General features: G+C 37.3%; 3 protein-coding genes across 4 annotated transcripts in view; 1 reads left to right on the top strand and 2 right to left on the bottom strand.

The window, feature by feature from the left end:
• CASK (calcium/calmodulin dependent serine protein kinase) overlaps positions 1-15,638 on the top strand; it is a 187,865-nt gene that overhangs the window by 90,082 nt on the left and 82,145 nt on the right. For both annotated transcript variants that reach the window (XM_082279194.1, XM_082279193.1), the window contains exon 6: positions 14,747-14,849. In XM_082279194.1, coding sequence (XP_082135320.1) covers positions 14,747-14,849 — 103 coding nt within the window. The remainder of the gene's footprint in view (positions 1-14,746; positions 14,850-15,638) is intronic.
• GPR82 (G protein-coupled receptor 82) lies at positions 3,085-4,128 on the bottom strand (the record flags this gene model as incomplete). The annotated part of the gene is made up of 1 exon (XM_082278140.1): positions 3,085-4,128. The coding sequence occupies one exon, from the start codon at positions 4,126-4,128 to the stop codon at positions 3,085-3,087; it is 1,044 nt and encodes a 347-aa protein (XP_082134266.1).
• On the bottom strand, positions 10,076-11,218 carry GPR34 (G protein-coupled receptor 34; the record flags this gene model as incomplete). The annotated part of the gene is made up of 1 exon (XM_082277755.1): positions 10,076-11,218. One exon carries the CDS (start codon positions 11,216-11,218, stop codon positions 10,076-10,078), a length of 1,143 nt encoding a protein of 380 aa, XP_082133881.1.

Below are 15,638 nucleotides of genomic sequence, written 5' to 3'. Positions count from 1 at the left end.
ACTGATATGGGACTCAGCCGTTCTTTTTATTCTGTCATAACCTTGCTGTGTCAGGAATACCCAGAAGGTGGCTATTGAAAGTGGCAGCATTGAAAGGAAGTCTTTTCCATTACAGAATGTTATTACAGAGAAGTTTGTGTACAGAGAAATCTTTACGTAAGGGAACAACGAAAGGGAAAGGAGAATGATGAGGGTCTGAAATGTGATTCTTGTCTTTTCCTGTAAAACTCTTGCTGCAATTTGAGTACCATTTGTCACTTGCTTATTTTTGTGATAACTTTAATAGAATGGTTTTTATCAGTAAAACATCAAGAGGTTTTGCAACCTTTTGTGAGCCTCTATTGTTATGTAGAATTCTCCATATTTGCAAAACTCTTGTTATAAAAATACCTTTTAATATAACTGATGTAAGACTGATTTAATCACATCAAGAGCTTTAGTTGCTGGGGTTTTATCCTTAACTTACTCCAAATACTTCAACTTTGTTCTATGATTTCCATGTAGTTTGAGTATCTGTATGTGTTACTGATTAGCAGATTGATTGGTGTGCAGCTGGAATCAGGGTGAGCTTGTCAGCAAAATGCAGACATCCAAAATTTTCATTATGGGTTTATCTTGATGGGTATGAATGCTTGCTTCCAAGATGTGATCATCTGAATAGATAAACCTGCTAAAGCAAAAATACACAGATTGTGCCTTCTCTGTCACTAAAACTCAGTTCAATATTTCTGTGAGTGGGAGTCAAAACCAGGGAGTTTTTCCAGGGAATAGGACCAAGCCTTATGCACTGCACTGTGTGTCATATACACATCATGAGTTGATCCAGGTGACCTGAGATTGACCTGTGGATAGATTTGCATGGTGATTTGTGCACTATACTGAACTTAACCAGTGGTAAGAATTCTGAGAGCACACTCTGTTACCACTTCTGTCTTTCGTTGCCTGAGCTGCTTGTAGCGCAACACTTGGGATTTTGCCAGCAGAGTTCAACATTCTCACACTTCTGCTTTTAGGCATATCTAAAAAACATGTAAAAGTAGTATATGTGCATGTTTATGTAACTGTATATTCAACTATATAAAAAATAACCAGAATAGAAACTGTTCTTTAAGACTGTTTTCCCTTTTCAGTCTTTGAATACCCAAAACAAGAAAATCTGTTGCATGTTGCTTTCCTTCTACTGTTTTCACTTTGAAACTTCTTTTTTTGCTTTCTGGGGACATTCACTAATAACTGATGCTTTTTCTGTATTTTCTAGAACTTACTAGATTCTTGAGACCCAGTAGCAACTTCCTGGTGAGGATTTTGTTACATATTAAATTGTTAGAAAGTGATTAAGGCTGCAAAACCACTATCAGAGGTGCAGTTGAAGTGTCCTACCTGGCCACATTTTTTTCTGAGGAACACTTCCTCATTCGGTGTAGAAGTTAAGAGCCTCCAAAAAGAAAACTCAGTATTTTTTCTTAGTGTTTCTTCAGGCAATGTTCTTTTCCCCCTTTTTACATTCACTCCTGTGCCTCTGCTTCCCTGTCTTATGGTCTCCATGCTTGTTTTGTCCAGCCCTTTTCCTATTGACTTGTTAGTATGTTCAGAAGCAGTTTTGCTGTGGAGTGTGTCTATGCTGCTTGGCCTACCTGGAGCTGAACATTTACAAACCTTCTGGTCACTAAGTTTATATGGTTTTTATATGTTTATATGTTATTACAGTCATTTGCCCAGACAGTTAAACTCATGTCTTCTGATTGATGAGCTGGCTTCCCATGCAGCACATTTGAATGGCTTAACCAAAAATTTGACAGACACTTGTGGTCTCTAAACTGCTTTGCAAACCAGGTGCTGTGCCTATTTGCCTTAGGATTTTGCGTTCACTGCAATAGAAATGAATTGTTGTATATTTTTTTATTAAACAATTCACATGTCACCTGCTGATTTCTGATTTTGGCACCAGCATGTCAAAGCAATGCAAGTTTACCACGTGAGCTGTGTTTTGCTAGTGTTTTTCTAACTCTCCCTTCTCCCTCATGCCTTTATGTTTTGGGGGATTTTTTCTCCATGAGCTCTTCTGTAAAATGCTAGACCAATGCAGGACTCAATTTGTAGTTTCTCAAATTGCCTGTACTGCACAAAAGCTTTCCACTATTTGAAACAAGAAACACTTTGATGCAGTTAAAAAATTTAAAGGACATCATCCTGGACAGATTATATAGGAAAAAAGTCAGCCATATGTCGTCTTTTGGTGCTATGTAGGAATGCTGGAGTGGGATCTTGCTAAGAGTCTATCACAGAGTTATATTTGATTTGTAGTTCCCTAAGTTTTGTTCATTTTCTTGGCGTTTTGATAAGCACTGGGGTACAAGGGGTTGTGACTAGAAAAGTGTAGAAAGAATGACTTCAGCCTATGCTGCCATGAAAAACTGTGTTAAGAGAAACAACCCCAGGCAGGCGTTGCGCTGAGATAACTACATTCCCTGTAAAATATATTTCAGGAAGGACAGAAATAGTGGGTTCTGAGTTTGTGTCTGTGCAAATTATAAACACATTTTGGTAGTGAAGAGCTCTGCTCACCCAGACTTGCAGCTGTTGGTCTAAAACCAGTCCTGTCAGCAGCACTTTGCCATCTGGAAGGCTTTACCTGCTCAGTTTTGTCTTGCTGAACTTGGCCTTTGGGTCTATAGCACAACTGTGGTTCAGCCATCCCAAAGAAAATGTCTGTGCTTTGTTCAACTTTCCTGTAAAGGAAACCTGTATCCAAAAGTCTTATTTATAGAAAGAGAGAACTGAGTCCTCAACTTCTGCCTAGTTTTTGCCTTCTTCCTTGACTTTTTAGGTAGAAGGAACTGTCCATAGGTCAAATGTAAAATGTCTTTTGTATTACGTGGATGAGTGGATATTACATAGTTCACTGTACAGATTGCTTGGATTCATTTGGATATACACATTGGATTTATTATGGCTAATGTTGATGTAGCACGCAAGATGATTTGAAAAGAAAGTACAATATGTTACCATTTTATTTAAATATTTGCCATTTCATATCAAAGCCTGCCTATAGGTAGTTAAAAATAATTTATTGGTACTTATAGTCTATGAAAATCTTTCCATATTCCTTCCCATTTCAGTGAAAATATCATCATTATGTTGTTGATGTTCTGGTGTGGATTTTGTAAACAGACCATAAAGACTTTTCTTAAATGTGTTATCTAACAGAAGGGTTATAACTGGATCTAAACTACTTTTAGCAGCAGCAAGACAAGTAAGGAAATTTTTAATTTCCACTAGGTAGTTTAACCTTGGGCAGTCATTATCTTTAGACAGTACATAGAAAATTGGCTTAAAAATATGATATGGAAGAAAGCAGACAGTTAATATCATCTGGATGACAAGAATGTTTCTTTTCACTGTTCTGTAAATTAGATGTTTTTCTCCAATACAGGTGTTTTTTTGTATTTTGCTGAGGTGTCTGGTAAGAGAATAGTATGACCACAAAACTGTTATAAAGGACAGAAAAAAGCACACAGTGGCAAGAGAACCTGCAATCATTGCAGGACTTCCACCAACTTCTACCCTGATGTTGTAGCAGGTCAGGAACTCAGCTGAAACCTTCTCCTGGACGTTGTACGTGATGGCTGTGACTGTTATGCAGAGCACAATCAACCATATAACGACACACAAATATTTAGCAAACTTTGGCCGCCGGAATTTGTGAAGCAGGTGCCTGTGGAAGTTTCCAGGGAGCGCTTGGGAGTGTTGTGTGCCGCTGTTCTTCTTCAGCGTGGCGTACTGGCTGAGGGCGATGGAGCACAGGATGGTGATGGTCACATACATGCTGACGTGCATCACCAGCGTGCCCAGGTGATGGGCGATCCTGCACGCCGCGGACTCGTAGGGCCAGCGGTGCCCGTCCGCAAAATAGGCAGCCAGGAAGGGCATGGTGCTGCAAACCAGCAGATTTGCAGTCACGAGGTTGGCCAGGTAAATGTACTGTGTCCTTCGTGTGGGTGCTCTCTGTGAAAATGTCCAGGCGGCGAGAATGTTGCCAAAGATTCCAGCGGGAAGTAGGCAGGAGTAGATGATGGGGAGAGCTACAGTGGTAGCTGGCGATGGGTGAAGACATGTTGAATTATTCATTTATGCTAGTATTTCTTGAGTGGTCAGAGCTGAAACAATTAAAAAATTATTCTCTTGTGCATCTAACATTTCTCCTTTAATCTTATCTCAGCTGTTTCTTTGTCTCCCCTACTTTTCAGTGTTCTTAACACTGCTATTATCTTAAGTTTGCAAGAGTTTACAGTTTGGGTGTTCTCTTCCACAGAGATTTCATGAAGAGAAGTTAAACCCCAAAGCTTTTACATGCACAGAATCTAATAAAGTAAATTAGAGAGCTGAACGTTCAAGCTAGGGTCTGGCAGTAACTTCTGTGATCTTGGTTTATTTCTCAGTCTCCTGGAACATCTGTAACCTAATTTGGAAACCACTTACAGACCATTTAAAATTAAATAAGCAAATTAAGTGCAAAGAATTACTTTAATTGCAGAAATGCAAAGAGTATCTGTACCTCAGTTTAACTAAAAATAAGTCTGTATGCTGCAAGAATCTCACTATATATATTTATTTTATGCTCATGTCTGTATCTGGTGTTACTATATCAGAGCTCTAATGTCAGATGTACATTTTGCAACTCAGTCTATCTTTTTTTAGCATATACAATGGTTGTTGAAAACTGCAGTATATTAATTTTTTTCCAAGTTCATTTTTCAATCTTTTCTCAATTTCCAAACCAAAAATAAGAAATTAAATCTCTGTGCAATGACTGTGTATAAAAACTGGTATTTTAGCTTACAAACCTGTAGTGGAGAGTCTTTACTGCTGTATGCATATGTATACATATATGTTTTAGTGGAGTGTATCCTTGTTAGCTTTTTTCCCCATACCAAATCATACGGAAAAACTAACAGATTTGAAACTTAGAGACTGATAATTTTTTTTAAACAGCTGTAAGCAAACGAACGTAGATGCTAAAGAGGATTCTGTCTAGCAATGTTAAAAAACCCAGACACCAAGAATAAAACTTGTGCTGTAGGCATTGTTTGACAAACTTGCAAATTAAACTTACTTTTATGGCTCTTGCATTTGAGTGTACACTAAATGTATTAAATTATTTTATTCCAATTAGTTAAATTCACAAAGTCATTGTTGAATTTACTCATTTTAGAAGTCTAACAAAAATTTTTGTGCCATTGACCAAATTTTGTCAGGTGCAACAAAGAAGTAGTAAGTTTAAGCTTACCTATACAAGCTGCAGGCACCTTCCTTTGCAGAGAGGAAATATTTCTGTCTGGTGTCCGTTTTATCTCCACTACTGCAGTGAAAATGATGGCACTGGAAGCTGGAGAGTACAGTTAAGAAAAACTTCTCTCTGACATAAGTAGGTTTTCAGAGTGTGCACTTTTCTTTTACAAGAACTGACTGACAAAGTCAGGTAGGCATCTAAAGTTCAGAAAAGATGATGTGTGTACAAAAACAGCTTTGAAATTAGGTCAGGACTGGCTCCATTAGGGAAAAAAAAAAGATGGAGGTAGCGTGGAAGAGCAGCTGTTAACAGTCATTTAGTTATGCCACAGAAACACCTTTCAATTCTTTATATAGTGCTTTCCTCTTTCAGGGGTGGAGGGGTTCTCTTTAGGACTGCCCACTTTCCTTCAGGCTGCTATCTTATGCATGAAAACTTGTCTTTTCAATGACATTTAACAGTTCTTCAGCTCCAAGAGCTGTCACAAAGCTGTCTATTCCCAAAGCCTGTGTGCAATAATACTGTATCCGTGTCTGTCCTCACATGAGTGACCAAATGGGCACATCTCTCACAAGGTCAGGTGCTGGATTGTGTGGAAGCAATTTACAGCTGATGCATCCTAGGGTTCAGTCAGGCAAAATGAACTCAGTGTCCAAGAAATGCAGTGTTTTACACAAATCATCCAGAAGTGTACACAGGACAATTTCCTTCCTCCACAGCATAGGTATGATCACAGACCAAACTCTGTTTAGCTCTGCAGAAGCTGAGACTTTCAAGTTTTCTCCTTTCTGATACATCACATTGTCAGATGAGGCTTTTCAACAGCTATAAATTAAGTTCCTTTATGAGAACAGAAGTTTGTTAAGGCTCTTGTTTTGCTAGTTACGCTTTATGTTTAAACATGGACTGTGAGAATTCACCTTCTTGGTCTGTTATCATTGTTCAGTCTCATTATTACTAATTTTTTTGCTAAAATAATGGACATGTAAGCTGGCTTCCTATTCCGAATTTATAGCTGAACTCATTTACAATTGCATTTACTTGCTGTGGAGTATTAGTAATTAGGTTGTAAAGCTGTAATTACTCCTCGTGTTTTTTAATTCTTGTTCTTGTTAGATTAATTTCAGTGCAAAAATGAAAGTTGAATTTGTGGTTTAACCCTGGGAGGCAAGTGAGCCCTCACAGCTGTCCACTCACTCCCCCTCAGTGGGATGGGGAGGAGAATCAGAAGGGTAAAAGCAAGAAAACTTATTTAAGATTTTTGCATCTTCCCCCTCTTGTTCTTGTGGCTGCTTTGCTGCAGAACAGAACTCCCCTTTGGTGCTCCCTCCTGCTCTGACACACTGATCAAATCTGCCAGTATCTGGGTGCCAAAGAGGGAGGATGTGGTTTAATCCCAGAAAGTACCTACATCACCTAAATCCCATACACTTGCTTACTTCCTCTCTGGTGGGCTGGGAGGGAGAATTGGTAGGGTAAAAGTGGAAACATATGGTTTGTGATAAAGAGTTTTATAAGCATAAAAAAACAAACAAAAAAAAGAGAGAGAAACAAAAAACCCAAGTGGTAGAAAGCAACCCCTGCTGACCGGTGCCTAGCGAGTTCCTGAGAAATGGCAACACAGCCAAATTTCCTGCTTGGTTTCATTGCTGAGCATGGCACCATGTGCTCTGGGCTGTCCCTGGGGTCAGCTGTCCCTGCTGTGTCCCCTCCCATGTCATTGTGCACCCCCAGCCCCTCACTGGTGGGCAGAGAAGTTCTGCTTGTTGTGCAAGTCCTGCTGAGCAGTGGCTGAAGCATCCCTGTGTTATCAACACTTTTGATCACAAGCCCAAACCACAGCCCGTATTGTGAAGGTGTCTATCCCAGCCAAAACCAGCACAAGACCAGTGCATTTTAGTACACCAGTTGAAATTCAAGGATGTGTTATAGATTTGAGTAAAGAGGAAAATGAGGTTTGTGCAATTATATGGGGATGTGTGTTGAGTTAACCTTTAAATACAGAAAGCAAAATAAACAGAATTACATTTGTGTTAGAGTTTGCCTGAAGACTCAGGTAATTAGAAAGCACTGGGAAGAGGAGAAGACAGACACACTATTTGAGTGACTGATTCTGTAGTCATTTGACATGCCACAGTGTAACTTTCAGCAGATCTCCCAAGGTGTTTCAGGACTGTTTGCTCTTCAGTAATACTTTTTTGTAAAGCCTGACATTTTAGTCTCAAGTTTGGGAATACTGATTGCAGAAAAAATGTGTAAGGATTAAATTTTTTTTAAAAGAGTAGAGATATCTGCTTTTGTTTCTTGGTCAGTACTAATTGCTTCCTACATGACAGTGCTGTCTAGTTTCAGATCTCTTTCTGAGCCAGTTGATACATCTGGCCTTTAACATCTTGAAGCACTGATTTATCCAGTTGTAGCAATCCAAAAGTATTTTCTGATTTTTTTTTTTTTTTGGTGGTTGTTTCTTTGTTCTGACTGCTGCTCCCTTAATGCTGCATTCTCAAGATCATGTAGTCATTCCTGTTTGCCTCTTCTGTGCCATGCCTGCTCTTAGAGACTTCCTAATAGATCTGTTCCCTTTCAGATTTTCATTTCTGAGCTGGAGAGTTGATTTTTTTTCACGCAGTTTGGATTTTCCAAATCGAACCCCTGTACTGTTACTTGATCTTCTGAAGAGATCTGAGTCTATTTTGGCAATACTGCTGTGTCCATGAATTATAAACCTTGTAAATGAAAATTCTGATTTTAACACTTTGTTCAAAAGAATTTTAGAATTGACATTTTGTTCAAGCTGCTGTCATTCATGTCTATCCTCTCCTGAGTTCCCCAGCCCACACCCTCACCCTGACCTGCAGTTCAGTATCATCAACCAACTGCTCACAGACTAAGCATAGACAGAGAAAGAATGATGAGATAACATATATATCTTGTGAAATGTATGGTTTATGGTTTATAAACTCTACTAGATGTACCAGAATTGATGTAACTATGTAGAACTACAGTATTGCATAATAGAATTGCACTGTACAAATACAAAACCAAGAGAAGCATTAATATAATAGGATGACAAAATTATAGATAGAAGAGCATGGAATGCAATTACTGTGAGAATCCAAAATTATTGTACAAACATCTCTGTTGTATGCTGAAATGTTTAACAAAAAATGCAGTCACCATTGTATCTTTATGAAATTGCATGTTTGTGGGAATATTTCTTTTGAAGATTAGGAAACCCCATAATTTTTAATTAAAAATGGAAACAAAATAGACTGACTAGTCATTGCAATTTGTTAGATGTGTTTATATTCAGTTTCATCAAGTCTGAGCAATGTAAAATCACATCAAAATTAAAACTAGTTTCTATCTAGCAGAGGTGATGTCTTATGTTTACTTTGCTCAATCAGAGTATTATGAGTATCTTCTGTAAAATCAGAATATTCTATGGAATTAGTAAAAAATCCACTCAGATGGATTTGGCATTAAAAATCACATGATCCATTAGAGAAGTTACTAGTAGTCATATTAAAACTAACTTCTTTATACCTGCTTACTTGAGCAGTATTGTTTGTATGTGTCAAGATAACAAATCCTTATTTTACAGAGCTTGATATCTGGTCTCTATTTCTTTGACCTTTCTGGTCTGTTATGCCAGACATTTAAGTTGTTCATGGTTGTGCTGCTTTAGTTATCTTCATGCTAGACATCCCCCACCTTCAGCTCTCTGGTTTTTAAGAAATGTTACAGTTTGAAATTACTTTGTGCCTAAATGCATAAAGCTGTTTAGCTTCAATCTGAGAATATAGCTGTAGCAATGAAATATTGCTGTTACATTGCTGTTCACATGGCATCAGCAATTATCAAGATTATTTTAATCACATGGAAAGAGGAGGCTGATGCCAGGGAGGAAGCGTGCAGCTGGAATGTGTGGCTTTGGAAATCTGGGAGTAGACCACTGGCTGAGCCTGGCTGTTCTTTTTGCTCAGTTCTGTGAGTTTATGTTCCTTGCTGAACTATTTTGTGTAGCTACAGTCATCAAATTTGTCATATTGAAGGAAATCATAGGAAATACCCACGTGTCATCTTTCCTTCAATCATTCCTAATTTTCTGAAAGCATTGCTTGCTTTTCCTCAGGTGTTTGACTTTGACACTCACTAAAATGTTGGAAATATAATAAGGTACTTAGGAGGATTGAATATTTTAGTTTTGCTGTTTAATAAAACTCAGTGTGCCTTCTGTACGTATAACTGAATTAATAGCTGTTGTATTCTTCACCTCATTTTTAAGCCACATATATTGCTAAATTCTCAAATATTTTCTTTAAAAATGCATTTATAAATGGAGTTAAAATACTGATCTCTTTGAAACCTATTAAAACAGAGAAAACCATAAAATACATGAAATCTGTAATGGTATCTAGATCTTTCAAATAGGACAGAATTTACTTTTGGCAAAATTCATCTATTATTTACATACACAAGTTACTAATATTAATGCATATATACAAGTTTACTTTTACAGGTTCAAATCCCTTCATGGAAATCTCCCTAAAGAGTTAGTGTTCTAGTTTAGTCCAACACAAGATGTCTGAGAACTTCCTAATTTGTTTTCTTGGATAAACAAGAGCAAAATACTTCTGAAAAGTAACTTCTCATTTTCACAAACAGAAGTAGGACTTCTCGTTTTTCTTAATAGGAGGAAAGAGGCAGCATTAGTAGCTGTAGAGTAGAGGATTTTGTGATCTAAAATTGGTGTCCTGGAGTGACAGAGATTCATTTAAACATTCAAATCATAGACTTCTTCCTTGAGTAACTGGAGTGGGGAGTGGTGGTCGATAATCGCTCTTGTGTGTATTGGCCAAGTTTTATGTCTGAAGTGCTCTCCAGGTTTAGGCTCGACTCTCCATGAAGTTTTCTGCAAATCAGTTGGAATACAGTCTTACGGACACTTCTGGACATTAGGAAATACATAACTGGGTCTAGGCAGCTGTTGAATGAGGAAAATATGAGCATCACCTCGTTGCACGTGTGAATGATCCCCTTCCAATAGCAGGATGGGGTTTGTAACTGTGAGGTGATGTAGACAAACCGGAACATGTGGTAAGGCACAAAACAGACGGTGAAAATGATGAGAACAATGAAGGAGTTTCTTGCTGTCTTGGTGTATTTTCCTGCATTGGGGAAATTTGCCCTTCTCCTCGAAATTTTCAGAAGGTTCTTGGCAATTTTAATGTACGAAAGTATCAAAAGGAAGAAAACTATCCAAAAAATCAGAACAGTGATGTAATTTAAAATTGCTTCTGTCTTTGCATTCTTTTTGCTTCGGTAATGAAAGCACAGGGTAGAGTTGCTGTCCTCAGTCTTGAAGAAAGATGGTGCAACTACTACTATAAATCCTGTCAGTGCAATCGCCCACACCGTGCAGCAGATCTGCACGCTCCGGGTAGTGGTTAACATCTTCGGACGCTTCACAGACTTAGTTATTTTTATATAACGATCAAGACTAATTAGTCCCAACAGTACTATGCTAATATACATGTTCATGTAAAACAGAGTTCCCACCACCTTGCATAAAATCCGCCCAAACATCCAGCTGTTGTTGGTGGCATGATAGAGTATCCGGAAGGGAAGACAGAAGATCAGCAGAAGGTCTGCAACAGCTACGTTTAGCAAGTAAACTTGGATAGAATTCCTTTTCTGATGAATGCACAGGAAAGCAAATAGGGCTATCATATTTCCAACCAATCCAACGATGAAAATAACAGAATAAAAAACTATCAAAGCAAGTGACAGTGAGTTGTCATCTAAGGGACAGCTGGCATCATTGTGAATTTCTGAGGCATTTATGGTCAGGTTGGTTTGGTTACTCCAAAATTCTTCCTTGTGTGGAGTAATGGTCAGTAAATCAGCTGAAGTTGTGGCCATCATTTGCAAAGGATTTTTAGCTGTTCTGCAGAGAAACAAAGAGAAATTTGAAGAATTAAGTCGCCCTTTATGTGTCTGTTTGCTTTATTGCCTACAATCTAATGTGATATAAATATAAAAGGAAGTAGCTAGAAGGAGTAAATGGACCAAAGTATTGGTGTAGCTGAATAGAAGGAGTTGCAGCCAGATATCGTGATATAATGGAAGTCTAGGTAATCTGCAGCCAAGAAAGAACAGGTAGTATAGAGTACTCACATGGATAACTGTTTCTGTAATTCCAGCTTTATTACTGTCTTGTGTTGTTTTGCAAGTAAACTATTATATTTTCCTGCAAATTTAAGAAATTTATTTATCTATAAGAACAAATAATTTTTTAAAGTTCACTTGTTAGTATCAGTATTTCTAGCACGGAAGAATTTTTAACTAAGGTGCAGGGACAGGTAAGCATAGTTAAGTATTTCAGTGTTGATACAAAGTACATAAAATATATTAAAACAAGTCTAAACTTACCTGTGTAAACTTACCTGTGTTAATTTTTAAGTACCCAAGATCTCCCACATGCAACTCGCTGGTTTTCAAAAAGAATTTGTCAATTAATACTTATTTGGCTACGTAATGTGTTACAAGTAACCTTGTGAGACAGTATTATTACAGTAGCTTGTCTTTAGTAATCTTCATATAAATTAGTGTATCTTCATATAAATTTAAGTGGTTTTTCCCTTTTTTTGTTCACAAAACAGTATTGCACAAATAAACAACTAATAGCTGGAAATCACATTAATGCAATAATAGGTTGTTTTCAAACCTTCCTTTGCTTTCATAGGATAGTTTTTAATTTCATCTTTCTCCTGACCAGGAAGTTACAATGTGAAAGATAAAAGTCAGCTTTGACCAAGAAAGGAAAACCAGAAAAGTGTGGTTTGGAGAGTAGTCACACTGACCTGTTTAGAGAGATGGTTATCATTGACAAGTAATGAGAAAACTTTTGTCTTCAACTTGTTTGTCATAGCAACAAGAAATGCCATAAAAAGGTTTATTTAGAATATATTTTTTTAGCAGAGGAAAGAGGTTTCTTCCCGTAATCTCTCAAAATTTTCAGAAGTGGTTTTGGCACTCTGAACTTAGTTGTCTGGCAACTGTTAGAGAAAAAAAAAAAACAACAAAAAACCATTGCTGTATATGTAACTTTAAAATAGCTTTTAATGCTAGGTCTGTGTCTAGGTCATGCAATTTGCATGCTAGGTCTTAAAAAATGCAAATTTACATTTAATTCTGTTATGCGGCTGCAGCAGCAAAAATGGCAACACTTCAGGGAAAATTCTTAAGAAGATCTGATATATATACAAAATCTGAACTCTTGAAAGGACAATCTAAAATATTTTAACATCCTATGTTGTCTGACTTTACAATTGCATTAAACTTGTAGGGTGTGTTAGCAGTTTCAAAAACAGCTGTTCTCATATTTACTACAAGATATCTTCAGGGCAAGAAGTAGTTTCAAAAGGTTGATTTTCAACTGCAATGCTTTCAAATACATCTTGAAACCCATCTACCGCTATGACTTCATGTTTAAGTTGCTTTCCTATAAAAATGTTGGGTGTAGTGACTTGTATCAGCAGTGACAAGTTCAGATTGATGGGAGAGAAACTTGGGTTACGCTGCAGGTGCGTTGGAAACAAAACTTAGCACTGTCGTAAGTTGTGTCACCTCTAAGCAAGTAGATATGCTTAAAGCTAGGTATACTTTAAAAAGGGGTTTGGAGGTCAGCAATACCTCTACAGTTAGTAGAGATTTATTTTACTACAGCTTAAGTATAAAAGAAGCCACTTACCATTTATGCGTTAAGACGTTCTGCTGAGTCTCAAAACCGCTGGTGAAGACAGGGAGGAGAAACGTGCAGGTCCTCTTATTAGAAAGCTACAGCAGCAGCTTCTCTGTGAAAGTGGCGAGTTTCAGCTGACTTGTAAAATTGGCAACAAGGGGAAGTTTTAACTAGTGTTGCAACTGGTTTGGTTTGTTTTTTTTAAAGGCATTTTTAACTGGCAATACCCAGTTTATTTGGGCTTTGCTGGGAAAGGTTCTGTAATAAATTTTTCTCAGTTTTGCTCTGGAGATTTGAATTTTTTTCTCAGAGACTTTGTTTCTGGTGAGCAGTGCTAGTGGCATTTTGGGTGATAATGGTGTTGATACAGTCTGTCATCTCTTTAATACTTTGTGGAAATAGTGTCACTTTTCAAGTGTAGGGTAAAGATAAATCAACACCACAGTGGAATGGTACAATTTGGTACTTTTACATAGTTCTCTCATCTACCTTTCTCCTTGCCTGGGATTAGAAATGTTGTTCTTTCTCACTCAAAATGACAGCAGTGAGAGGATGTGAAAGCACCCAAAGCGTGCAGCTTAACCATTTCACTAAGGCAGAAGTGAAATACAATATGCAGCAATAATACCACCTGGTAATACTCTCTCAAGTAGGGCATAAGGAATTGAAAATTACATTTATAAATTAGAAATTTTAGAGTGGATTCTAGAAGACCTGCTATGACAAGGCCTAAATTTAATGAAGAGCTGAAGAGCATTGTCTTGAAGGTCTTTGTTCTCATATAATTGGAACTTTTACAAAAAGATGTGCGTGGTTAGAGATGATGATTTTACAGGTGGTCAGACTGAACTTCTCGTAGCTCCTGTGCACTCTTCTGAGTTCTTAGTTTTGCAATTTAAGCAGTGATGTATTCTCAGGAAGTAGTATACAAATTTGAGGTTCTTCATTTAAAATAATATGGTCTTAAAAAGAGAGGCTTTGAGTAAATACAGGAAGCTCTAAATTAAATGCAATTGTTTAGGTATGTGTATTTAATACTAAATTGTGTTCCAATAGGTTTTGTCTTTATGTTGCTTCCTCCTACAGCAGTCAATCGTTGTATATTATTTCATTTTTATAAGTTACATCTCACTCTTATTTGTAAAAAATCAGAGGTATAGATAGCAATGGCTGGAATCCAGTTTAGAAACCTAAACAATATCCCTCACTAGAATATCCGTGGGGTGTTCCTGTTCTTTCCTGCAGTTGAGAAGTGATGAGTGAATTCTGTGATTAAGGCTCAAAATAGTGTTTTATGTTCTCTCTGGGAAGGATAAGAACCCACAAAATGTATCCTAGGCAGGATATTTCAGCTGGGGAATTGAAAGAGTGTAAGGGTTAATAGGATGAAAGACAAAAAGGAAAAGTAATACCCGGTAAGAAATTATAGGCATGAGTTTTTATCTCCATTTTATCATGATTTCACTTTGTGTTCCGTGCTAGTTCTGGTAATTTCTGAAAGGATTTTGCTATGCCTGGGGCAATAAAAGGGAAGCCAATGTAGAGAGAGGAGTCCATGCCAGAAAAAAAAAAAAAACCCTGAAATTAAGACACTATTTTTAATAAAGTAAAATCTAACTTCTGTTCACACTTTTATGAAAATAACTTCTAAATTACAAATTGTATTTCTCAAACAGTATAGTAACTTGTCTGGATTTTTGTCTTTTCAGCCACACTGTGTACTGCTTGCCTCAAAAGAAAATTCAGCCCCAGTAAAGCTTGGTGGCTTTGGAGTAGCAATTCAGTTAGGAGAGTCTGGGCTAGTTGCTGGAGGTAAGACATTTTCCTTCCACGTTATTTAGTATTGTGCATGTTGTACTGCAGAGTTCTGTTTTTCTGACACAGCCTGGCCTGCAAAACAAGAGCTCAGAAATAGTCTTTCACTAAAGACTTTCTTAACATGGTAAATGTTAAATTGGTAGTGGAATGTAACATTGTGCATTCACTACATTGAGTATTAAATCCCTGTAAATGTTACTCAATAGGAGCTCATGCTGGTTTGGTCAAAATAAAACTGAAAAAACCCAAAGAATTTTCCATTTTGATGCAAGCTTTGGCTTAATTCTTCCATGCTTGGTAAAGCAAAGAAAATAAAAATGCTGTCACTGAAGCACTTGAGTAAGGACTCAAGCATCGTCAGTGCTCCCCTGTTGGAGAGGCAATTCCTGTCAGAATGCTGTGCTGCTTAATAGCAAAATCTTACTAGTTTTCACATGTGATTCTTTTCTGTGTTTTAATATTTCATTGTAATTATTGCATAAGACATCAATATCTTGATATGTATGTATATTTTTTGACTGTGTTTTGTTTTCTGTGGATTTTATTTCCTCTAGCTGCCTTCCATATTGTTCCAGACAATAGGGTTATGCTTTAATCAGCCTGCACAGATGAAGACCCAGTCAATTTTCTGATGCTTTCATTGCCAGAGTAGGAGACCACAACAAAACATTTTGTTAGTTTTAATACTTTTTCTTCAAAATGAGTAACTTCCTTCAGTACCATGCTTCTTCAAAAACTCAGGTTTCCTAATCTAATCACTTAAAGTTCTGTGTCAATTTGACT

Source organism: Coloeus monedula (genome assembly GCF_965178545.1).
Source record: "Coloeus monedula genome assembly, chromosome: 3".
NCBI lineage: Eukaryota > Metazoa > Chordata > Aves > Passeriformes > Corvidae > Coloeus > Coloeus monedula.
Note: the sequence above shows the minus strand (reverse complement) of the source record. Positions and strands in the feature narration are given on the sequence as shown.